At 42.7% G+C, this 26,714-nt stretch overlaps 1 protein-coding gene across 3 annotated transcripts in view; it reads right to left on the bottom strand.

Annotated features, from left to right (window-relative positions):
* Positions 1-26,714, bottom strand: part of ppp2r3a (protein phosphatase 2, regulatory subunit B'', alpha) — a 59,424-nt gene that overhangs the window by 24,019 nt on the left and 8,691 nt on the right. For 2 of the 3 annotated variants that reach the window (XM_018753628.2, XM_018753630.1), the window contains exon 2: positions 160-2,802. In XM_018753628.2, the coding sequence (XP_018609144.1) occupies positions 160-2,148 (1,989 nt within the window). In that variant the 5' untranslated portion in view covers positions 2,149-2,802. Of the gene's footprint in view, positions 1-159; positions 2,803-12,322; positions 12,348-26,714 lie in introns of those variants that run through there. The other variant, XM_018753629.2, reaches the window with a different exon arrangement.

Below are 26,714 nucleotides of genomic sequence, written 5' to 3'. Positions count from 1 at the left end.
GATCACTTAAATGCAAGTCATTTACATTGCTGAAGAATTAATAACGGACTGAAAAAGTGAAAACAGTTCCTCACAGCAGTTAGCTGCACAGAACTCGAGGAACTAGTTCAGATAAAGGAATTTCATAAATGAGAAATGGAAAAATTCTGCACTACTCACTCTGATAATCTCTGGAGTCTGTTGGATCAGGAGGGAGGAACCAGTGTCTCGCACTGCGACGGGAGCTGGGCTGACTTGTGGGCGTGGGGATGAATTTCCAGCACATGCCAGCGTGTCCTGGAGCAGTCGCATCACCTCATACTCCTTTGACTGTGTCCCTGTGCCTGTTCCATTCTCCACCAGCTCCTGAGCAAAGCTCTCAATGCTCTCCAGGATCCTGAGAAGCAATGCCCCATCATCCTCCCCACTCACACTGCCACTGTCTGATCCCCCCAGGTCCTTCTTGGCTACGAGTAGGGACTGGGAGGTGCTATCTGGCACAGCTAGGTGACTACTACCTGGGCCAAAAGTTGAACTGTGGGATGAATTTGTGGGTTGATCCCTGAGCTGTGAGCTTTTGACTTCAAGAGGTGGCTCAGACCCAATGTTTTGAGAGAGGCACTCCAAATCCTTTAGCAGTTTATCAATGTCATCATCTCTGTGGATGCTCTGCATGGAGTGACTTAAGAGGTCCTGCTCTGGGCCTAGTTTCTTAGGGGTCATGCAGGTTTTACTAGTTATTTGTGATGGAAAAGCCTCGGTCTTCTGTTGGAACTCAGGCCCATTCCTACCGCTCTCCAGCAGCTTATCTGATCCAAGTTCGGAGACTATGCCTGACATCCTTGAGAACTGTCGATCATCAGAAGAACTTATGCCAAACTTTCCTTCTCTCCTGCTCACATCAGCATCTTCCTCTATGTACAGCGCCTCCAGGGAGCCCTTGCAAACTCTCTCACTTTTGTTCGATGGCAAAGAGATTGTGGAGGCTAAGCCATCACTGCTATGAGACAGCATCAAAGGGCCGGCAGGAGTTATGGTACCATGCTGGAGAACAGCAGCAGGTTGAGAAGTATGGGAAGGTAGGCTGGAGAGGCTCTGGACAGGCTTGGTATAACCCACAGAGCTTCTCACTCCCTGGGATTCCTGAGGCTGGGTGATAGAGTGGGGCAGAGATGTGGACAAGGGAGGGTTCTGGACAACGTCCTCATAGCGGGGCGGCTGCTCATGTCCAAAAAGTGGGGAAAAGGGAGCCTGCTGCAGGCTGTGTAGACCATTAAAGAGCTCTGCCAAGCCGCTGTGGTCTGGCCTCAATGCTTGTGCCTGCTCCAGTTCCAACGGGAGCCTCCGCAGGTACGTTGACAGCCGGGCCATCAAGCTGCGATAAACCACCTCAGGGCTGCCAGATTCATCGCTGTCGCTTCCCATCGATTTCCTCTGGATGCATTGCTTGATGATATCTGTGCATTTCTTGAGGTCTTCTGAGCACTTGAGCAGGATGTCAAGACAGGCCTTAATGTCTTCACCAGAAGTGTTGCTGTCTGTCTTGGTCTTCTCCAAGATCTTGGTAATGAGGTTGTCCTCCGTCAAACTGTTCATGTACACAGTGGCTGTATTGTTGATATTTTGCTCCAGGGAGGCACTACGGCTTAACTTCTGCTCCTCCAGGGCGGGCTTCTGCAGCAGGCCAAAGGGTGGACAGTTTTCTTCGTTGCCAAAATGCCCATAGATAATGTCTAGGTCAGTGGACCTTCTGCTAAAGGAATCAGGCCGGACTTTTCTGCCTTTTCTGAAGGTGACGTGATTTGTGGAGTATTTAATTTTCTCAAAGGAGAACTCTTTGATCTTCCCACTCGCCAAGTTGATGGCCTCCCCAGTGATGTCCTTGAGGCTGGTGGAACATTGGATGGATGACCCTTTTTTGAGCCTGGCAGTGCCCGGGAAAGCCTGGTGAGAGTCCTCGATGGAGGATCGGGAGCAGGAAGATGGCACCACTGGAACATCTGGTAGCTCAGCACAGGTGCTATGATGTGCGACAGTGCAGTCCAGGCCGTGCTGTAGGAGCTGGCAGGCCCCTGTACAGTAGTGCACGGCCTGCTGTGCACGTCGGTCTATGACCATACTGTTGTAGCAGCTGATACTGCTAACCACAATACGGTACGTTGCTGCCATGGTTTACTGCCCTAGTTGTTTTTCAATCCACAAGGGTATCACAATAAAAGTGACTATCAAGTTCTCTGTATTTTCTTCAGAAAGTCATTTTTCTAACAACTTCATAAGGTAAAATAAGCTATTCTCTTATTTTCAGTCAGCAGTTGAGATTAAACATTTGCTTTAAGAAGTGGAAAAAAATCCCCAAAACGCATGAAGACGCACACAAGCGGTGAACGGAGAGAACGATTCCTGTTTGGGCCTTGCTGCAATCGTTGGCTACTTGAGCTGCAGCTGCTTCTGGCCTCCTGTGTGGAACTGTTCTCAGAATGATTCTACGTTAATCACTACCCGGCACCCTGCAGAAAGGGAATAATGACCCTCTTCCGCCATGGAGGCGGGGTTTTCCGCTCCTCAGCAAAAGGCTGAGGGGCCTAATCTTATGTCTGAGGACAGTACCATAGCACAACCCCCTTTAGGTCACAGTGAAGACCCACAGGCAGGGAGGTTGATGTCTGCAACTCCCCAGTCTCAGGAAGGACGGCCTGCTTGTTGACAGCTGCCTTGATGTGTTCCACAGATGTTCCAGCCTTTCCTTTCCTCGCCGAGGCTGTGTGCCTCCGGTTCGGTGAGCTCGCGTCCGCACGCGCTTCTCGTAGCAGAAGGAGGCAGCACCTGCAAGTCAGCACAGAAACAAGACGGCGAAAAGTTCATTTTAAATCAGTCACAAAAATGTATTTGACATGTTTCAACTGCTCCTTAACTCAGTCAGCCGACAGAAGATATATGAAAGAAGCGAAACTTATTATCATCTGAGGTGAAACCCACAGTGAACTTTCTGCCTGTGTACACTTAAATAAACCCTACCCATGAACACACAAATCAAAAGACAAGAAAAACATTTAAAGAACAAAGGCAGAGGAAGACAATTTCGTGTGTCTATATGAGTAATGATAACAGGAAAAGACTCTTTTATACTGTAACATTACACAACTTTTCAACAGTGTAGCATATTCTCAAAAACATACTTGTAAGAGACACATGCTTTTGAAAAGCATACACCTTCCACACCTGCATATCCCAATTTTTAATACAGCATATCTCTTTAAAGGAAGAACACCTGAGAAAACACTTGCATGAGTTGAGAAGTTTGAATAAACCGAGACACAGAGGCTGAAGTTACATTCTGTCCGCTAAATGAAGGGTACTCAGGTCTTGTTCCCACAAGCTGCATTCAGTGGAGGCTTTTGTTAAAGCTCTTGTCCCTCCTAAGTACTAATCGTATAAAGTTGACTTGTAAAAAAAAAAGAAAAAAAAAAGCTTGAAAACACACACACACGCACGCACGCACGCACGCACGCACTGTCTGAACCACTTATCCCATACAGGGTCGCAGGGAGCTGGAGCCTAACCCAGAAACACAGGGCAAAAGGCTGGAGGGGGAGGGGACACACCCAGGACGGGACACCAGTCCACCACAAGGCACCCCAAGCAGGACTTGAACCCCTGACCCACCAGAGAGAAGGACCTGGTCCAACCCACTGCGCCCCCCCCTTCTCTTGAAAATATACAACTGTAAATAAAGAATATCTGCAAAAGTTTCATTAAAACCCTTTGAAACAACTACCTTCACTGGTAAGTCTAACAAATTCCATGACAAGGACAACAACAAGTCTGCTCCTAGGAGCAAGAGTTGAACACCATGGCACTTAAACAGTACAGAAAGAAAAAGAACATATAAAAAGCTAGTTCTAAGTTGTTTATTGATTTTTTTTTTCTTTGAAGGAAAAATATCAAACAAAATACTGACATCTATAAATGGACATTTGAAGCAAGTTTTGTTATCATTCATAGGTGTTAAAGATGGGTAAGAGTTAAAGTCTGATATCCAGTATCAAAGGCAACAACTCTAACAGCATCACCAAAAGGCCAAGGCTTCTAGGGTTATGACGCTATTAACTTATTCTGAATTGTTTCAGCAAATGTCCTGCTGTGCAAATCAGCATATAAAATTAAAATAAATTAACAAAAATAAGTAAAAGCACATGCTAAGCAAATAACTGTAATGGATGTTCTTGTCCTTATGACCTCCACTTGGAAGTGTAATTTATTTGCTCATTTAATGACTTTAAATCTGTGCCATGACAGTCCTACAGCAATTTGCAATAAACTTTATAAAAGCTGGCCTAGTCTCCCAGTAAGACTTGTTTCCCTTTTCCCCATGAGTCGGTGTCACATGGGCCTTTTCATGAACTTTTAATCAGTTTTTCAGAAAGTGATGGAAGGTAGAAAAATGCTGCTAGAAGAATAATGCACAGACCAAATGAATTCATGATTTGCTACAAACAGCCATTATTACACAAAACAGCACTATCATACATTTACATTATCTGACACTTTTCCCCCAAAGCAACTTACAGTGTTAAACTACTTACAGTTATTTACCCATTTATACAGCTGGGTAGTTCCACTGGAGCAATCCAGGGTAGGGACCTTGCTCAAAGGTTCTGCATCTGGAGGTGAGATTTGAACCTTCACCAAAGTGAAAAAGAATCTAGACATATGGTGTGCTGAACACACAACCAATGCACGGTAAATGCGAGGCATAAGTGCCATTTTTTCTTCCCAGGGATCGTAGAAGGTAGTCGCCACATCTTCTGACTTGACATAGGTGTGTGCTATATGCACCATGGAAAAATTGCCTGGCCACTTCACAGTGCAGGGTGGGACCTTGAAAGGGGTTCACAACGCTTACATTAAGTTCCACACAACTAGCAGTGCAGCATTAGAAATGTTCAATCGAATGCGGAGGGGGGCACAGAAAGACAGAGCTCAGGTGACTGGGTCTGCTGGTCTGCTGAGTGGCCCTCCGGTGGTCGTGACAGTAGGGTATCTTTAAGACTTAGATGTGTTACACAACACAGGAATTTTTCAATGTTTAAAAAACGCTAAGTGTAAAGGTTAAAGCCGAGGACACCCGAGAGGGATCAGATATAAAGATATAAAGCCATACAAGTGTCATCTGTCAACAGAATTTGCTTGGGCCCCTCTGAAGTGGTGCCCAAACCAATGTTCAAAAAACCTCCTGAACAAATGGGACCCCGCAAGGTGGTTCTCGAGTTCATGGTGCACATAGCTCAGGAACCCTGCTGTAAGAGAAGAAGTGACCTTGCTTTGGGCTTGAAAACATGAGCCTTCCCCTACACCAAAACCTCCATGTTTCCACAGGCCCTCCAACTCATCCCAACCCCCTTTCCAAAGTAAACAAAGTGATCCTACCTTTCTTTATACTCAAGCCCATAAACTATAGAGCTGACAATGAATACAGAAACACACACACTGTCTGAAACCGCTTGTCCTGAGCAGGGTTGTGGCAAACTGGAGCCTAACCTGGCAACACAGGGTGTAAGGCTGTGGGGGGGGACACACACACATCCAGGACGGGATGCCAGTCCGTCGCAAGGCATCCCAAGCAGGACTCGAACCCCAGACTCACCGGGGAGCCGGACCCGGCCAACCCCCCCCGCGCCGCCGCGCCCCCTGTACACTGAATAGTTCCTTTAAAAAAAAAAAAAAAAAAAAAAAAAAGTGAAATCACGAATTAAGGATGAGAGCAGAGGTTAGAGCAGTAACACTTTTCTGCACTGGTCTCCCTAAACTTGGGAGTTGTAGTTATTTATAAAGATGCAGTTTTATATAGCAGCCTTTGCACCAGATTGCCACAGAGAGCTTTGCATGATTTACAAAAATAGTCATGGCTAAGCAGGAAACTCAGTACTGACATCAGTCACATTACTTTCACAACAGGCCATAAATCTCTGTAAAAGAAGGGTTTCACCCTTATTGTGAACTTACCCGCTCAGTGAAAAATTATTTGCCGTCTTTTGAAACAAGGCTGAGACTAATCTTCTGTCTTTAATGTCTAAACACAGTACAGTTAAGCCATGAATAAACAATATCACAGCGCGGTGGAAATGTAGTCACTGCTGTTGGCGGCTGGCTCAGTAGCGCTGCAAACATCAGCACAGAGGTGAGCGATGTTTGTTTTCCAACATCAGGACACAAAAGAGCCCCTGTTTTGTTTATTATACAGCTCACGTTAGAAATTCCGCCAGGGGCTTTGATGGACTTACCGATCTCTAAAGGTAACAAACAAAAATACCCAAGAATATCCCGCTGCAGACGCAAATGCTGAAAATCTTGGCACAACAGTGTATATAAATAAATAAATCTAAATGTAAAAGAACGTACCATTTTGTGATGGCGCAGGCAATGTCACATAGAGGACCTCAGAAAGAGGGTGAAGAAATGAGCAGACTGCCTATGAATGATGAATTAACAAGCCAATTTTAACTGCCCCCCCAGTGAGCTCCAGGGCTAAATGAGACTGGGGAGGGGGTTATGGGTTCAGTGACCATATTCACCCTGGATGATCTGCACAATACTTCAGAAGGAAGCGTCCCAGGTGTCCACAGGACAAGAACGAAAGGGAAGTGGGCAGTCGGTAGGAGTCAGCAAACTAAATAAATACGGGAAGTCCTGAAGGAGATGGATTGCATCGATGCAGCAGCTGTACATGCCTCTCAAGAGAAGCGTCGCACTGTGTACATTCAGACATATGCACACAAACACACGAAGATGGACACACACACACACACACACACACACACACACACACACACACACACACACAACTACTCACACTTACCCACACAGGCACACAGCAACACACACACTCTTTTCCACACAAAACAAAGGCTCATGGTGTGAGATTCAAGGCAAGGGACCTGCAGTTGCACGACCATAGATGTGTCCTTGTGTTACTCTCTCGCAGTTCCCAATTCCTCAACACCCTTCACTCCTAGTCTACTTGACCAGTCACAGTTATAGCTGTCATCTTTGTCATCTTGTAAACCACCTCCAGTTTATTGACAATCCATGTCGAGTACGACTAACATTTATTCCAAAGTTTCGAGGCGGGAAGCTGTTGAGAGCAAAGCTGTAGGGAAAAAGCACAAACAATGAAAGGAGGGGCTGTGTGAGCCCCCACCCCCCTACCCTCTCGTTACTGTGTAGACCCTGCCACGGAGCCCTGCGGCCTCACTAATAGGTTTTAAAAGCCTTCCCACCAGCCCAGGGTGGCTTGTAGAGTAACACCAAGCTCATAAAAGAGGGATTAGAGGCTTGCAGAGGCCCTGTCCATCCGGAAGGATACACCTTCATCGCCCCCCCCGGCCGTGAAATTGAGAGAAGACATAACTTTTCCCACCGTTCGAGTCAGCAGTGCAAATCCTGACAGATGCGTTAGAAAAACACACATGGTAAAGCATACAGGGCGCTACAGCTGAGGATGGCAAAGGTTCGAAACAAAGCCTTTTCAAAATCAGAAGTAAACAGAAAGTTGTATTTTGCTCTCTTTTAAACAAAAGGAAAGAGTCAGAAAAAGATTGCGACACACTACAGGCTCCACATGACCAAACATGACCACCCGCCGCGAACAATGGAACAGCTCTTCAGCTTTCAAAAGCCCTGTCTGTCTCTGCAAAGTTTTCAGGCGAGCTCATCTGAACACTCCTGATTGCTTTTCCTGCTGTTCCTTCAGCTTGTGACAGCACCGGACTCCCCGCAGCCCGGAAGCGAGGGCATGGCCTGGGTTTAGGTGCGTCACGGCTATGGAGGGGGGGTCTCCCGGACTGGTTTGCATCTCCTCCAAGTCCAACACACATGTAATCAATCACCCTCCCAATGCTGTTTCATTCAACAGCGAGCAAATGGACACGGAACGTCCAGGAACCGCAAATCTGGGCGCTTGACAATGCTTGTCTCAGCATACTGGCTGCAGATCGCTAACATTTATAGTGGCAAAAGAATGTTCATTCCTCTCACAAGATTAGTTCTGAGCCCAGTGTAATAATTTCATGACCTAATTCTATAATCTTGTTTTCAATTACTTACTTTTTCACTTCCTCACCAAGGATGTGAGCCTTCTCTACAAAGAGCCACCTTGAATTTCCCACCCGTGTGCGTCACTCAAGGCGCTGACAAAGCGTCAGCCGAAAAAAACAGAACCCGCATAACTCAGATAAGATTTAATTAGGGTGATTTAATCCCTGCAACCCAAAACATCAAAAAGAAGGAGCTAGGGAGTGGTAAGCAGCAACTACTTCAGTTTTAATCAAGACATCATGTCCTCCCCATGCCAGTCGAGTGATTTGCCCACGGACACAGCCTGAAAATCCAGCAAAGGCCCAAGACATAACAAAGCAGTGAACCCCACCCACATGCCTGCTACTGAAATGAAAGCTCTCGCTGTACACACTATCCGATCTTCTTATCCCAGCAAGTTTTCAGCCGTGGGCCACGCTGAGAAAAGCCTTAAGTGATGGAGAAATCCATGCCTCGGTAGCTCCGACAGCACCTGTCCTGGAGACTAGTGGCCACACCGAAAAAGTATGACATGCACCCTTTCCAGGATCCTGGCCTGGTGCTGAATAAAGCCAGGAACCAGAGTCCAGCGGAGTAGCTCGTAAATGCCAGTACAAGCTCATCCAAATCTCATGCAATGTTATGTGGTTTTGGCTGCTGGTGGATTGAAGAGACAGGATCTCATACCCCTGCATCAAAATTTATTGCATCTGAGCCATATTCGGTCTTCCCACGCGGTGGCAGCGGGCTTGCCCAGGTCCTGCTCTCTGGCAGATCTGGGGTTCGAGTCGCGCTTGGGGTGCCTTTTCATGAACTGGCGTCCCGTCCTGGGTGTGCCCCCTTCCCCTCCAGCTTTACGCCCTGTGTTGCCGGGATAGGCTCCGGCTCACCGTGACCCCGCTTGGGACGAGTGGCTTCAGCCAATGTGTTTGTGCGAGCTTACTAGAACACAATAACACAACCCACTAATGTAAGGGCAGTAAGTAGTGCAGCAGTTACAGCTACCATATTGCACTGAAAGGACTCAAGGTTGAATCCCAACTCCTGCTGTAGTACCCTTGAGCAACATACTTACCATAAATTGCTCAGCTGTATAAATGGGTAAATTGCTTTAAGCGCCTTTGGAGAAAAGTGTTAGTTAAGTGAATAAGTATAAGTATAAATGTCTTCACCAGGGTCAGTGCGTTGTTGTGCATGCTTGTCAGTTCGGCCTTCTAGAAATTAAGGCACAAAAAAGTAGTAGGCCACTAGGAACCATGGCAGGCATTCCCCCACACCACCTGAGCGATATCTGCTTCTAGCTAAAGCAAATCTGGTGGAACTGGCAGCAATCTGATGCCACCCCCTCAGGGGTCGAGTGCCTTGACACCTCTGTAATCGCAGGCGTCAGGCATCCCCCTCCCCCACACACACACAACCACCCAGTGACCGGAATTCGAGATAGGAATGTCGGGTCGTGCTGACTCACCCTCCCCACCACGTAGTTCAGGCCCAGCGTCAGTGCCAGGAGAGACAGCTCCTGCAGTTACCCCTCCCTGTCCCCTTGCTCGTCACTAAAGTGGGGGGGCTGATTCACATGGGCTGGGGGTCCACCAACAGGCCCACGCCCTTAGCCATCTGTTCACAGTGTGTCTCACTGTTACTCCCAAAAACTTCACCGTGCCATGGGAGCTGGTACCCCCAACGGACTCATGATCCTTGAGTCATGGTGGGCGAATCCTGTCTCCAGTTAGACATGACTCAGTACCTAAGGGTTAAATAAACACTGGCACCTTGAGAAAAGAAGGCTGCAGCTGGAGTGAAATTTATAAGCTTCACATAAGGTAGGAAGGAAGGCATCGTAATAAAATCTTTTCAGCTTATAGCTCAAACCACTGAACTGTTGCGCCAAGAAAACAACAGATCTTCAGGGACCCACAGAGAGGCAACCACAGTGAGGTGATGAGGGCAAGGCGACGCACCCCCATTTTCTGACGCTAGATTCCCCCAAGGAACGTTTGTCCCAATGAATGTGCTTGCAAGAAACGGCGCGAAATGACGCCACATATCATAAATCCACTTTGTCAGGTCCTCTCCAGGATGGATGCAACTCACAGCTAGGCCTACTGTAAATGTTTCTTTTGCTAAAACAAATAACATAAAGAGGAAAAAGCATTTTCTCTGGTATTTTCTCAAGAAAACCTCCTTTAAATAAATCCAGCTCGCTGATCCTACACACACTCATCTCGGAACATGGGGTGTGGACAAAAGTAATTCTGCCAGAAATAAAAGCAAGAAAAAAAATGTTATTAGCCATTTTACTCAACAGAAAATTTCCACAGTTTCTTAAGACTTGTAGACATATCTCAACTGTACAAAAGCAGAAGCACAGTTCAACTGCAGCATTTCACCTGGAATGCCACATGTACTTGAAGCACACGGTACGTTACAATAAACCAGAATATAATGCAGGATTCCAGGCTGACAGAAAACTTCTAAATAAAAAAAAAAAAGCTGTACATCAGCTTTAAAAAAAATAACATATAACTTAACTTATAACAAACTTTTTTCTGAGTGGTCTTTGGGATAGTTATGACCACACCATATATTTTAACAAAAATTCTTTTTTCCAGGCATGCCCTCATGGAATAATGAGAATGTTCTAGAATTTCATGCATTTAAATTTCTATTTAAACGTGATTCTACTAGGGGAAAATATGAGGAGTTCTGCAAACGAGAGGGGCCATGGTTGCTTGCCTCATTCCATCCTATAGCCAGTAATAAGCATGTGCTTTTTTCGCACCCGTTTTTAAACGTATAGATTTCAAATGTACCATAGTGTAATATGGCTTTGAAATAAAAGTTCAGAAAATGTAAACGAGCCATTAAAAATCAATTTCAGTAATATTTGATCTATGGTTTACAATCAGAATTGTGCCTCATTTTTAACCACCTGCATCATTGTTATCTAGGGGACCGGACTGCCTAAAGAAGACACCTCAAAACATATGCAAGCCTGCATATTTCCTATGATGCAACTGGCTCAGTGCATACAGAGTATGGCATTACAGTGCTCAGCTACGGGCCCTTTGCACAGGAAAGTAGGCAAGGCTCAAATGAATGAAAGGGAAGATAAATAAGCACACTTTGTGCAAGATGGAAAAAAAACACAGAAACAGGCATGTTATATTTACATAAAATGTATGCACTGCAATTACCAAGCACAGCCTACCCATGACAGTTAGCAGCTGGCCAAGTAGATGTTACATTAAGTCTTCAGTTACCCTGGAACAAAATGCACATGGCCTGTGTGTGCTTGGTGGTGGGGGCGCCCTTGAAGTAACAGTGACAGCTGTAAGCACTGCGAACCTTTCGGAGAGCAATGGATGAAACTGCGAAACCGCTGTTGTCCTGTGTTGTTTCATCCTGCTTTGATGTGCCTGTAAGTTAGTCTCTCGGCCTACGAGGTAGGCCCTTCAGCATGCCAGATCAAAAAAGACTGCTGTGAGGGACCTGGCCTCAGCCCAGAGGAGACATCATTCAATCAGAGTAATTTTTCAGCGACTAGTTCCACTGACCTGGTTGAATAGTGAGACTAGTTTCAGCAACCATGGAAAAGCACCAGACTATCACTGCAACTGCCCTCATAACTGCTTTGTGACTAAATCATAGCTGTCGCACTCCAAGGCATGTAAAAATAGTTCCTGTTCAGGCTCAGAAATAGATTCATAAAAGTTCCTGGTTCCAAGAGACAAGCTAGAGGTCCTCGAGCCAGTATCTGCTGCAGAGGGACTGTGGCGTTGTGCCATGAAACATTTATTGATTTTTTTTTAATGGATCTCGATCCAGAAAAAGTGGTGCCAAAAAGGGTTCATAACAAGATGCCCAAATCGGAAGGGTATAAAGTTAACTCTATCATGTCTCAAAAGCACAAAGCATCAGGTGAGGTTACAGAAAATGTGGGCAGAGACCAGTTTCCCTGCAAATGCAATCATAGAGGAAGAAGGCCTGGAGTGTCTCCCAACTGCAGCAATGAAGTTCACTTAACGTAAGGCTGTCTTCTTCAATCCTCAAATTCCCATTTTACTTATGGCCCATCTGTAATGTTCCTTCTCCAAGCAAACATCTCAATCCTCAGACTTTCCATCAGTTACAAAAAGCAGGATAATTCTTAGAAATTTCATGCATCATCATAGATATGAATGCACTCTCAAAAATCTTTAATGAAGATTTGAGAGGATCAGATTTAAGTAGATCTCATCTAGGGTTCAGCGAAGAATGATGGAATTACCTTTTTCCACAGTGCTCCGTTTTAGCCAATGTAATGCAGTCTCTGGAAAAAGAAATGCAGAAAGACAAACGCAGAACTGTGATAAGAGTACACCAATGAATCTGTTCTTCCCTCAGTCCAAATGTTAGTGGAAAGGAAGCCAATTAGCCTCAAATCACACGCAGTGGACAAAAGGCAGCGACCCAAGTGTTGACACTCCACTCCTTTGGGATGAACTTGGAACGTCTCATTTTTGGAAACACTATATCCAAAAGAAAGAGTGAGTCATGTCTCTTCTCCTGTCAGGCTTGCTGACCCATTTAAACTACAACCTTATAAGGTTTAAAGAAACAGTCTTCCTTTCTACATTGGGGGGAGAGAAATGGGCTTAAATAACTTACCTCCTTAGCCAAATGGGGCTGTTTTGGTAAGTAAGAGCCTCTTCTGGTTAGCTGACCCTAATTAAACACACATATTTGAACAGACTTCACATTATGTGAGCCCAAATGCTTATTTCAAACTTTAGATGAAAATCTGCCTAGAGTCATAGGCTGTAATTATTCACAGGTACAACACATTTATTTCAGGTTGATGGTTTAGGTGTGGTACTGTGATGTGATGGCTATGGGTTACACCTCCATACAGTGTTCATGTATATATTGCTCTGGATGAAAAGCTCATAGATTAACCGACAAACGATGGACTGTTTTTGTTCATTCCAGCTGCAACAAATTCTTCAACGGCTTTACCGTGACTACTGACAAACAGTATAGTTTCAAACCAGAACCTTGCACTTCTAAAAAGGCCACCTCTCACGAGAGCTGGAGAGGACTGTCATCCTGTAATTATAGCAGAGCAGGGAGGTGGGGAGGATTTTTTACTTCTTCCTCCTCCACATGGAGAAAGACTCATGCCGTGGCCCTATGCTTTAGTGGCTACCAGTTGGAAAGAGCTCTGGGATGAAGGGAAGGTGAAGCCACTGAGCAAGAGCAAATGGTTAGCAGAGCCAACAACAACCAGGCCCAATTCCCAGGCCCACAGTGGCCTGTCTGAGTACAAGCTGCAGACACGTGACAAACCGCTATAAAACTGCACAAAGGCCATAGGGTTACCTGAGGCCACAATAAGAACCGGAAATAACAAGCGGAAAAAATAACAGTGGGTGCAAAAAATGTGAGGAAGTGGAATTTTAAAAAGAACAACAATCCATATGTCACATCTTTCACACCGGAGCTGATTTACATTCAGCTGAGCTTCACTGGTAACATTCAAAGTAACATAACTAATTGGCTTTGGCAGCTGCTGTTTATACACATCTGGGTACTCTGGCACAGCGGACACCTGTAAGGCCAAGTAGACATGACTAAGGGTTGCTAAGTCCCTTTTCTGCTTGATAGCAGGTGTGGCTGAGGAAGCCACTCCACCACAAAAAAGAACCCACCCACAGAGAAGCGAGCACGAGTTTAAACGGAAACAGCGATGTGGAGAATAATGAGGGAAGAAAACAATCCTTCAGCATCTGCTCCTCTGGATATGCGTGCGAGTGGGAGGGGGGGGCTGCCGAAGTCACTAAAAAAGATACACTACTTCCCCATCCCCGCGTCCGGGTTGCACTTGGGAGTCGGTCCCCCTTGTTTTCCTCAGTAATCTCGTCTGACAGCTGACCTGGATTTGTCTAGGGAGCTCTGTATTCACAGAGAGCTGCACTGGGTGACAGAGAAACCCTTAACTGCTTCGCCGCCAGAATTCTGAGCAGGCCAGGCTCTTCATCCTGGCTAATGGCCTTCCTCTTCCGCCAATTAAATTCCATGGCCTGCCTTGCCATCATTTCCTAGATAACAGGCTAACAGATGTTATAATGAACTGGCTGAAGTTTTGTTGTTATGTTATGTTATGTTATACATTTAGAAATAAAAAAGGAGGAAGAACTCATGCACCATCAAGCGGTGTTTGATTTCGTGACTTGAGAGCAGTAGGTCTGAAAATGAGCGAGAGCATCGAGAGCTGCAACGATGCAGTTCACAGCACTTTGGTTTCTAAATGCATGTAAAAAATAATCACCAGAATGCTTTTTATTCCTGGTACAGAGCTTCCAGTTAGACAGGGGTTTGTGGAACTGCTTTTTTTTTTTTTTAAAACATCTCCTGAGCACTTTCACTAGCAACAGAAAGGCGCCAACTTACCAGTATGTTATTTAGTAACAGGACATGTTCATTTCAAACAACTAATACTGCCTTATAGGGGTGTGTATTTATTGCACCAGATCTGTAACTCACTCAAGCCCTTCTATGACTTGCATTGTTTATCTTGCCTTTCAGACTTGTACTGGTCACTTCAACTGACTTTCTGTGGCACCTGAGGTGTGCACTAGCAGATTTCTCCATCTGGTGATTCCAGGAGCTCAAGGAAAGGCACTAAAGAGCGGAGGAAACAGGGCAGCAGTACCAGCATGATGCACACGTGTATTCAAATGGATCTAATGTCAGTATCAGGAACAACTGTTTGTGGAGAGAAGGCACATGACTCAGCAAGCTGCTCTCCCACAAATACATGTGCTCATATTTAGATGGATGGCTTGCATATTCAGAGGAGTGCTACTATGTGACAGGTTGTTAAAACAGGGAAGCTCATTCTTGACTTGCATGGCTTCCTAAAATGGAGTTTTTAGGAAACCCTCACTCCCCCCAGGACCATTGTCACCATTCATCAGGAGCTATGTCTCCTGGGCCACATGAGAAACAGGGACCACGAATGTTGTTTCCAGTGGAGGCGTTCAGATAGCTTGTGTCTTTGAGATGGTTTTCAGGCACTGCTTGCAAATAATGTCCTAATTTCTTCAGCAAAAATGCAGTTTTTATATTACATGTACTATATTGTGAGATGTGTAACATTTCGATAAAGAGCTGAAGAACGTCACAAATGGGAAGGCCTTGACCAGTGTCAGCAAGGCTACGCACAGTCCAATCTGAAGTCCTGAAAATCTTAGGATAAGCAGTTCACTTGCTGGAAGACAAGTCCAGCTACTTGAGCAGACATAAGCAAGGTCACTACAAATCTGAAAGTTCACTGTTATTTGTGAATCATCATCTCAATGAAAGCACTTTGTCATATTCAAGAATTGCAAAACGGTCCTCCATCAGAAGCCCTGCTGATGTAGACACAAGCTTTGGCAGTGTTGCAGCAATGAAACAAGTATGCAAAAAAGCAATGATGCTAACCCTTAAATTTACACTTTTATTACCTCACAGCTTCATGTCAGGTCAAGCAGGAAAGAAGAATTTCCAAGTACTCAGTTTTAAGGGAGGAATGGACATTTCAGGCTCCTGTGTATTCCTGTATCAGTTACAGTATATCACATTACAAAATGCAGGAGGACAGGTGAAGCATGGGATTTTAGGGCTCATATGAATCTACTTTTGTAAATCAAGATGTTAAAGTTAGAGGAATATTTCCGAAAAGAGTGGTGGAAGGTGTTGTACTGGTCAAGAGATTTGGCTGGTTCTGTTTAGCAACTCTTTTACATACCGAAAGGGGCATTGCTGCTGAATCCTACAGATAGATACTGAGGATAAACTGCAAAAATAAAAATACTCACCTGTAGTTGTGTGAAAAAGAAATGAATCAGCCTGTACTAATACCAAAAACAGAGCCTGCACTCAATACTTACATGGTTCAAAAGAATACATTACAGAAAAAAGAAAAAAAAAAGATTTAATCTTCATGTTCATTTCAATACTGGGCATAGAATGGAAGAAATATAAATACTAAGAAAAAAGCCGGGGGGGTGGTTTATAGAACTGCTTACACTTTTAAAGATCTGTATCAGGTCTATGTAAGTCTGCATAAGACTCATCAGTAAGACAGCTGTGTTTTTAAACTCTGTCATGAAAACCCATGTTTGAATATCAGACAATCAATCTGGGAAAAAAAATCCCAAGCAAGGGATCAATTAAAATCACATTTCGATTCTTTTTGAGAGTGGAAGAAGGCATGACCATGACTAAATCAGATGCTTTTCTTTGGATCTGGCACAAGGTATAAAAGTCTAGTACTGCTGTATTTGATTATCCATATATGCTCCTTTCTGACAGTGTTGGAGAGACAGTAATTTTTTTCTTACGACCCAGAGTCCCTTCCACAGATGAAATGAGTCCCTTTGTCACAAGATGATGGTTTTGATCTAGCCATTCTAAATCCCATATCACATCCCATTTTCTTTTAAAGAAAGAGCTGAATAAGTATGTTCAGAAGTGATTTTACTCCACTATAGATATAGTACATGTGGTGGTGTGAGAAGGTTAATCCTAGCTTTCACATTTAGAACCATACCCTTAGTTTTGGTTAAGATAAGCAGTTTTCTTCTTCATGTCTATGGGTTTCAATTAAGCTGTAAGGTATTAAACAGCAGAAGATATTAAGAGCAGCAGGTTAGCTGACAGCCAAACCATACTTTAAAGTCATACGACAGTAATAAAATAGTCGCCTCCCATAATACGCTAAATTGAGCAACGAGAATTCAACTTTACAAGGAGTTCTAATTAATACAGTACATATAACACACAACCCCATACATATATGAATACATATACAGAGATACATACTATGGGCAATTTAGAGTCACCAGTTAAACTAAAACAAAAGTCCCTGGACTATGGAAGGAAAGCAAAGCAACTGGAGGAAACCCAAGTTTTGTTACATTTATGGTACTTCACTGCTACGAAAAAGTTTAAAGGCTGCACGTAGCCAGCTATACAGTATTAGAGTAATTAAGAGAAACTGTCCCGTTTTGTTGTGCTATGATTAGTATTTACTATTGCAACACCTGTGTACATTTTAATGGGTTTTGACAATATTTCAGCAGAAATGGGTGTCAATTTTGGGACTTGGGAAAATTTTTAGCATTGAAACTAATGGCAATTACATCTTTAAATTATGAAAATTCACCGCGCAAAGAGTTTTTTCAGGAACATGTTACCTTCATAAGATGGGGAAGACCATAGTGACTAAAATGTATTCACTTTGCTATCTAGTCACTATTTGTGATACTCACTAGAAACTACTCTAAACTTAGTCTAATTAGATACAGACCACAATCATTGGAGTGCTGTGTGAAAACTTCTACCAAACTCCTTGCTGCATAGCACTTCACACTGTTGGGGCAATGTGACAAATAATATTCATTCATTACCGTTAGTTTTCATTTAAAAAGCTGTTTACCGGAGAATTAGACATTTTGTGCAGGTTTCAACCTCAGTGCTTCTTCTACAATAATCTGTGGACTCACTGTCACATAATGAACTTCATGTAAACAGAAGGAAGAAGGAGACACAAGGCTTCATCTATCTGCCCTGAAGAGGTTTTGCTTGTATTAGGAAGTTGGAGCCCCTCACAGCCTCTTTAAGTGGAGCAGCTTCCAGTGGATTTCTAGTGGATGTCCGTTCTCTTGTAAAACACACCATTCTTTCAGGAGCTGCAAAAACACCCATAATCCCTGTCCCATTTACCTGACACCTGTGTCCAATTACCTGGACCACAAATTGGGCTTGGACTTGTTCGATCTTAAAACATTTATATCTCAAAATGTTGCTTTCACCATTGCCATGCTTCAGCATGCATACGCTATGCGTAACTGAACCTTCTTGTGGTGGTTGTGTCGTAAGCTTCAGAATCATTTATTATTATTAGAGGTGGCAGGGGTAAGTGGCTCAGATTTCAGATGTACTCTGACACCACCCCAATTTACTGCTCTGTAAAAAAGACAAAAACCCTATAAAGCTCAGGGAATGAACATTTGAAAGGAGACAGGTCTTTCTCCATTTGCTAAAGCTCCACGTCTCACTGTTACACTGCCATCTCAACCAACTTCCTCTAGCCTGCTGAGACTTTTGTTATGACAACAATAACTCATGCTTGATTTGGAACTGCAGTGCAGTCACACATCTGGGTGCTCTGCAATAGCCAGTTTAATGAAAACAGAAAAACAGGTATGACGTTTTGTAATTGTGAGTTTTATGATGAGGACCTACTCAGTGGGAATGTTTACAGAGCACACATTGAAATGACCAGATAATAACACCGACACAGGCAGTGCCTGAGGGTAGAAGCACATGAGCGTAGCAATGCCACTTAGAGGAGGGACACTATTTCGAAAGCTGTTACCTATAAAGATGATATGTATTCAAAGTGCCTTAAAATGACAGGGTACAGGACACAATATCAAGGTGAGATAAGTGAAATGTATTGATCCTTTCAATGCTGAAGTGAAAAGCATATTTTTTTTAAAAAAAAAACATCTATCTGAATAACAAGCTATGCAGGATGGTTTGCAAAGCACTGGCAATCTACTGCATTATGCTGTACTAATTCTGTATTATTTTCACACAACTAGAGGATCACCAAGGAAAGCAACTGTGGTATCTACCAAGGCCTTCTGCCAGCTCAATGTACAACTTGGCACCTTGGTTTCCCTGCTACCAAGGGATATTTTTGTAGCCCTCAACCCCACCCCCTGGTTTCTGAAAGCAACTGTGTTTATAATCTATTCTTAGTTTGTGTTTATACATGTGATTCCCACCTTCACATGGCATTTTGCCAAAGTGAGGAGGCTCGTACATGATACATGCTCCCCTCAGCAGCTTCAGGGAAATAAATGGACTCTTCAGTGTATCACCATATGAATCAGGCTGAACCAACCCAGAACCTGTATCCAACCTTTCAACAGCACCCCAAAATTACTGCATCAGGAAGCTTGGTCACAAGATTGCTGTCTGTCAATGACTTGATCACAGGGTCTTCAATAAGTGGGTAGCATGGTCATGAATAACTGAGTCATACAGTCATAACCAATTAGGTCACAATCTCAGGTACCTATTACTAAAAGAGCACCTGTAGAATTCCACAGTCAGGCTTCTATGAAAGCAAGCAACCCTCAATATTCATGAGCATGCATGCTGTGGAGGAATAAATGACAAGTCTGCGAGGTATGTCTGTTACAGATTGCATGGTGTGCTTAAGTCTCCGTTACAGAAAAGCTATAGTTTAGGTACTTTGGCCACAAAGTGTGGAATGAAGGCAAGTTTCCAGAAGGATTATGGACATACAGTATATAAGGGTTTTTGTTCAATTTAAACCAAGTCAAATGAAGTTCAGATATGCTGACTGTCCACCTGGGCTGCATATATCAAATTGCTGTGGTTCCCCAATCCATTTTTTGTGGTTACAGCCAAGACAACATGCTACAAATAGACATTACAAAGAAAAATCTCCAGTAATAATAAGAAACATTGCATTATGAGCCACGGAATAAAGACTGCCTCTATTAGCAAGACCATTATCACACATCATCATCATCACAGATGGAATATTTCTGCTCATTTTCTTCCCAAAATAGAAATTGGTTTCAAATGTGCTCCTGCACCAGGGTCAACTCACTGTGTGATAAAACCCACTGGTATTTGGAGACTATAACTGACAGTCTGAAAAGACCACAGTATAAGCATCACTGAGGAAAGGACCTTGTGGGTAATAGAAGAGCAGGCATGCCACAGCATCAAACCTCATCACTAAGACCTTGTGAAAATGAAATCAACTGTGGATTCCTGCACACACAGTTCACAAATTGTACTTGTGTATTACAGTTTACCACAGCTTTCCAACCCTAATCAGTAGTAGACTTTGCCACAATTAAACCATAATTGTAAACCCCTCTCGTTCAGTTTCATCAATGCATAAGCCACTGATAAAATATGTACCTAAGAGACTTTAACACACAGCTTTAGGCCTTGTCTTGGAGGGGAAGCAGCTGCTTTAATGCAAGTGATGTTCCATCTGCACTGACTGTCAGTAATCTCAACATAATGGTCATGCTCACACGTACATGTGTGCAGAGTGACACACGTTCACACTACCCTCCCATATTTCCTAAGCAAGAATCTCTGAATCTGCCTTCTTGCTTGAACCCACTAAAAGCTGAATGAAGGCAAAATGAAAGTACACCACTTGAAGTATGAGAATCCAGGCTTAGAACATGAGTACAACACATATAACTTCTTATGACGTTTAGTAATGTATGCTGCTAGACACATTTTTGAGGCGATCCCCTTCCCCCCCAAAAAAATAAAAATACAGCCGTTTTATTACATATGTGTGGATGAAGCACCAGCACTTCTGCCTACCAATGGATCATCTGGTCCTCTTAGGCAGAGATGACAAGGACCCCCTCACACCCCACAGTCTATCCTTGACAATCCATTACATTTATTCCATTTGGGAGCACACTACATTTGCTTACTAAGCAGACACTTTGCTCTCTGCATCAGTTATATAGTACTGCTGGGTCTGGAAGCAAAACTACTTCACTCATGCCATCAGTGCATGCATAAAAAAATTATACAGTTATACTGTACCTAATACTGTTTATGTGTGTGTGTGTGTGTGTGTGTGTGTGTGTGTGTGTGTGTTCTGTGGCAGATGGCTGTGTAGCTCTTATTTCATTAGCCATTGTGTGTTTGAATTTCCAGCAGTCTTCAGTGACACCTCTCCCGTGAGGCTGTTAGAGCAGTTGAAAAGTTTACTAAAGATTTTGCACCTTTCCCATTTAAACAGAATCATTGGAGCATCACCGAAAAGCCATGTGACTCTACAAAGCTCAGCCAGTCACCATTTTCCATCTGTGTAACAGGCTCTCCTCCCTGCGATGGACACGTTCAGTGAGGGTGGTGCACTCAAGCAGTAACAAGTTTTCTGTGGTACACGAGCAAACCAAGTGCAAGTACACAGGACAATTCTATCATGAACATCCGGAAACCACATGAAAAAATTTTTTTCTCAGCAGGAAAGGCAGGGGTCACTCTGCACTTTCCACCTAAAGAAACATTCCAAGGAGTAACAGTTTTACCAGTTACCCACTGCCTCATTCTTTAAGTGTTAAGCTGGGAATTCATAACACTCCCACAGTCACAACACACAGAACTTCCACACGCCTCTTTAATGGCCTATGCTGAGTAGCTTATGCTGTCTAGTGCAAACGTCCCATAGGCATAAAGTGGCCCTTCAGACACTTTGGTTCCCCAACATAGTGAGGTATGATTTATGTGAAAGATTAATGTGCTGGTTCTCTGCTTTATGGCGAAGTCAACATCCTTATTGCATACCATATGCAGAAAGGACAGTGCCAGGGCTGTAGGTAAAGAGACCGTGGGACCTATTACAGGGTCTCTATAGAGCATCTGTTGGACAAGAATATTATTATATACAGGATTAAAATGTCAGCAAAAAATATAGTGTACACTAGCAATAGCATGTCTCAGTATTATTTGGGATTTATGATGGCAAGGAGAAACATCTCTTTGAAGTCTTCTGCATAGTAAAACTCCCACTTTATCTGTGTTCTTACTTCTGTTGTTTTCTAAAGAAAAAGGATAAGGAATCATGTTTCATAATTTTAAAATGTCATACAACATCTCCTATTCAAAGCAATGTGCTCCATAAGTATGGCTTTAACTGCCTCCTAGCTGCAATGTTCATGATTACCACTTTCTAAGCATGTGCTCCTGTCAAAATTTGGTGAAAATCACAGGATACAGTCTCTCCAAACTTACAAAGAGGGCCAGTATGCCTGTCTTTCTAGGGTAGAGTGAAGCAGAAAGGCTGTAACATTGGTTAGCTGCTGTTTCAAACATGCAGTTCCAATGGCACAGTATTCCTAAGACCTACAAAATCTCTCCCATTAAAGAAATACAGTACATTGTTTTGGAGAAAAGTGTCTGCCAAATGCATCAATGTAAATGTCCAATTTAGCAGTCAAAAAAAAAAAAAAAAAAAAAAAAAAAAAAATCTCTATGGTCATCTTCACAGCACAATGTCCAACTTATCAGAATGTATAAAATAAAAAAAATGCAAAGATTAAAGTGATATTTTTTAAATTACAACATGTTTCTGATTCATTTAGATCAAACTGATCTTTTAGAGAGGAAAATTCTTTTTTATACTGAACATTTTAAGCTCATTTGATACTAATCACTACAAAGCAGTGACTAAAGCAGTAGAACAAGGCTTCTGTAACATTATCTAAAGCATCTGTCTTTTCTTTTGCAAAGCTGCAATGGTACCATTCTTCCATAATGGTCTCCAGAGAAGTATTAAGGCCTGCTTTTCAAATATAAATATACAAGTTATAAAATGACACAATTAAGTACCTTAAGTTTTGACTGGATAAGACATGCAGACCAGTACTGCATCTGAAAACAACTCATGTCATCACTTCAACAGCTCTAATCTACTAGCAGAAAAAAATGGAAAGAGCAAGGAAACCCTCATTTTCAGAATTTCACTATAAGATTTTATTCTTAAGTCATTCTTGTGTCAACCTTTATTATGTGACAACAGTGTGTATTATTAATTCACAGGTGTTATGCAGAAAGCATCTCAAGTTCCTGTAGTTTGTTGGTTTGGAATTATTTGTATGTTGGGTTGACAAATATAGCTCTGGATTTCAAGCATATTCTGAATTCCCAAAATTCAGCTGGGATTGCTTCAACAGACACTAGGCTAAAAAACTCCCACAGTCTTAGCAGAAGGCACAGTGGCCCCTCTAGTCAGGAACAAGGCAAAATGATTAAACAGAGGCATGGCCTTATATGTTTTACTTGATCTCACTCCAAATCTGTGAACTTTGAGATGTCTGTTTTTCTTGGAACACTGCCTCTTCGTTGTTTATCAACAACAGCTTTGGGCCCAGACACAAGAAACACTGCCTAACTTCCCAAGTCTGATGAATGCATGTTTTACTGGGGCAATTCAGGTTAAGGACATTGCTAGATATTTATTATTTATTTAGAAGTATTTTAAGCAATGTTTAACCAAAGCAATGTACAATTTATTTATTTTATACAGCAGGGTGTTCTACTGAATTTTGTATCACCTTCATCAGACATTACAATGCTGAGGAGGTATGGAGATGCTAGACAAGAACAAGGTGAAAAGAGGAGGAACTTCTTATACTGTCATTCTGTGACTGTAAAGTTCCCACCTTTCCCAGCTCTTGTTCAAAAGGTAGCCTAGATGTAGAATTTCTGATTAACCCCCAGAAGAAAACACTATTGTAATTATTCAATTAATTTAATTTTTGAACAAAGTCCTTCTCAGCATATTGCCTCAGAACATCTGCCTTCCAGGAGCACAATGCTGAATCTGTGCATCACAAAAGATTCTCAAAGGGCAACACTCGCAATGTTCTGTGATATGTGCTAATAAAGGCTTCCCACAAAAACCACTGAAAGGCATTACCAAATGGTTTTACATGGGGCTTTGGGACATTTACCACTCATGTTGTAATTAAATTCTTAAACCACCCTTGTCATTTGTTGAGTATAATTTCTAATGGCAGAAGAAATCTTCATGAAGTGTCAACCTTTGGGATGGGGAAAAGGATATTTTTCTCATTCTGTTTGAGCACCTTTCCCAAAATGACACATTTGAATTGCAATGCCCATCCGTCATGTAACGGAGTCCTGTACAAAAATTGCTACAATGGTTTATGAAGCAGACATGTAAAAAAAGAGCTTGAATGTCTCTCCTGAAGGCAGGTTTTGCAAATATTTGTGTACACACACACACACACACACACACACACACACACACACACACAGGCATATGCATATGCACTTTTTTATGCATGTATATATGTATTTGCATATTTTTAAATTTTTTTTTCTATTAATGTTTAATTTTTAAGTTCTGTCCGGGAACAAATTTTTTGCCAAGAAGCAATGTTTGATCCTCTCAAATGGAGAATTTGCCTGACACAGTGATTTCACAGAATCAATGAACCCCATTAGGTAAGAGGTGGTTGTACTGCAAGTTAAATTGATGTAGGAACATTTTAGGATTTTCCATCAGTCGATTAAAAAAAAGAACCTGAAAAAGGGTGCATTTTTCCCCATCACTGCAGCTTGCCTTTCTATATTTTTTTAGGGATATCAGCTAAAAAAATTGATTCCGGAAGTCCTGAATACCAATGGGGATAATATACATGTACTCCTGAGAGGCAGAAGCCACCTCAAACCAATAATTTCACTACTTATCCTTCCTTGCCAAGACCTTTATGCTTTGCTAAATTATTACAGAAATAATATATGAAGCAATTTGTCCCGAGAGCTTCTTTTTTTCTGCAAATGAACAGGCCATATTAACATGCCATTAAAAGTTAAGCTTTTAACAGCAAAACAGATCGATGCCACTACTGACACATTCAATACTTAATGAGAGTATACTGAAACTCTTCATACTCAGCAGAGCTCAGTCAGCGGACAGTCAGACAAACCCAGTAAGAATGCTGGAGAATCTTCAGAGACTCATTCTGAGTCAGGAACTTAAGTTACTCATTTACAGCTGCCCATAATAGGCTGTAACAACATGCTTCAGAGTTTAAATGGTTCAACACAAAACTTGAAGGCTCAGCCCTTGTCCATTATAATGTACATGAAAATATCATTTTGACTACTGTGACTCTGAGGACCAGCAACCCACCACACTGCCATAAACAACCTACAGGCTCAAAGAGGATAAAAACATGAGATTGAAATGAGATTCTGAAAGGGAAGAGATGGAAAAAAGAGGGAGAGGTTTTGAGAGAGAAAGAAAGGGAGAGAGGGAGAAATAACAGATATGTCCCTCAGTGGCAAATTATCCCATTCATGTCAAAAACACTTGACTCTACGCTTTGCTTCTGACTTCATTCATAATCCTGCTGTGAGCTGGTTTGTTGCCATGGTAACAACTTAAAAGCTTCTTTTCTCTTCTAAAATAAGCCTAAACAAAGTATGAAGCAGCTACATCAACAACAATGAAAACAGTAAGAGGCATAGGTCATCTAAAAACCCAGAAAGAGAGCTCACAGAAATGGTATTGTATGAGTAAGCTTTAGCAGTCAAACCGGCGACCTTCAATATCTCCTTAACAAGGGAATCTACAATCAGTGCAAAAGTTTAATATTTCAACGTGAAGAGCCTGAGCCATCCCTTACTGGCACAAACTCACAATACTAGACTCCCTTCATGAACTAAGATTAGTAAAACATGTTCCAGCATTTCCCAGTGTTCAGTAACACCACGTTCCCACCTAGAATTTAACACCTATTATAATAACTGTCAAAACAGTATGGCGAAGAGGTCTGTCTCTCACTATCTTGTACAAGTCTGTCCTCTCACACCATAACCACAGAATTGCTTACCAACCCTCCGTGCCTGCTAGGATCTTTCTATGAATGACACATTTGAATAATCTGGGAATATAAGAATGGTGTTTTTTACTGGGATTCTGCAGGTTCACTTTTGAATATTTCCTTTCTTGCCTCCTCTTCTCGTAATAAAAGAAAAAAATTATTCTTATTATAAATAGGCAATTCCTTGTGATTCTTTGAGTACAGAAACACAAAATCAAAATGAATGCCCAAAAGACAAGCGGCAACAACTCATTTGAAATGGATATATTTAAGGTAATTTTCAAAATGCCACACACACACACACACACACACACACACACACACACACACACACACACACACACACACACAAGTATTTTGAAGGAAGAATTTTCAGCTCCTGATCTCAACAATACAATTAATGTTCATGGTCTTCCTGTCCTGTCACACCATTCTTAGATTCAGATTTTAATCTGAACAAGTTTGATAACAGGTTCTATGCAGCAAGTAAAGCCCTTCCACCTGTGGCTTCCAGATTTGATTCTTTCTGTGATCTGAGAAGCCATTTCAGCATTGGCTGGTTGAAGGTTGACTGTGTCACATGAAAAAGCAAAGCACTGCCTGCCCATTGTCTTTACTCTCACCCTCCTGCCCACCAAACATATGGGGAAAGCTGATAGCATAGTGGTCAGAGCCACCACCGCCTGTGGACCCAAAGGTTACAGGTTTGCATTTTACCTCAGGCTGTAACACCCTCGAGCAAGATACTTACCCTAAAAATTGCTCCAGTAAAATTACCCACCTGTACAAATGGGTAAGTAGGTGTAGGGAGATTAACATTGTCAGTGACTTTGGAGAAAACTGTCAGCTAAATGTATAATACCCTGTGCCCCAGATGATGATGATGGTTGCAGCTAAGGCAATTAGGTATCAGACAGTAGCTGTATAATCTATTACCCTTCAATACCGAGACACACAGTTAATTCTGTGATAAACTTGTGGTCTGCATGATGGTGAGGGCTCTAGCTCACCTCATATCCGCTACTTCTCACCTTGGGTGATGCAAGAGGTAAGATTCCCCATTACATGGTAGAAAGACCAAATGTCACACCATAGGACTCAGGGGAACCGACACTTTATTTTTGGAGTTCTGACATATCCAAACAGCTGGCATGCACATCCGTGTTCTCTGCTATCTTCTCCCATCTCTCC

This window comes from Scleropages formosus, chromosome 3, assembly GCF_900964775.1.
Source record: "Scleropages formosus chromosome 3, fSclFor1.1, whole genome shotgun sequence".
NCBI lineage: Eukaryota > Metazoa > Chordata > Actinopteri > Osteoglossiformes > Osteoglossidae > Scleropages > Scleropages formosus.
The sequence above is the reverse complement of the archived record's forward strand: the minus strand, read 5'-3'. Positions and strand labels throughout refer to the sequence as shown.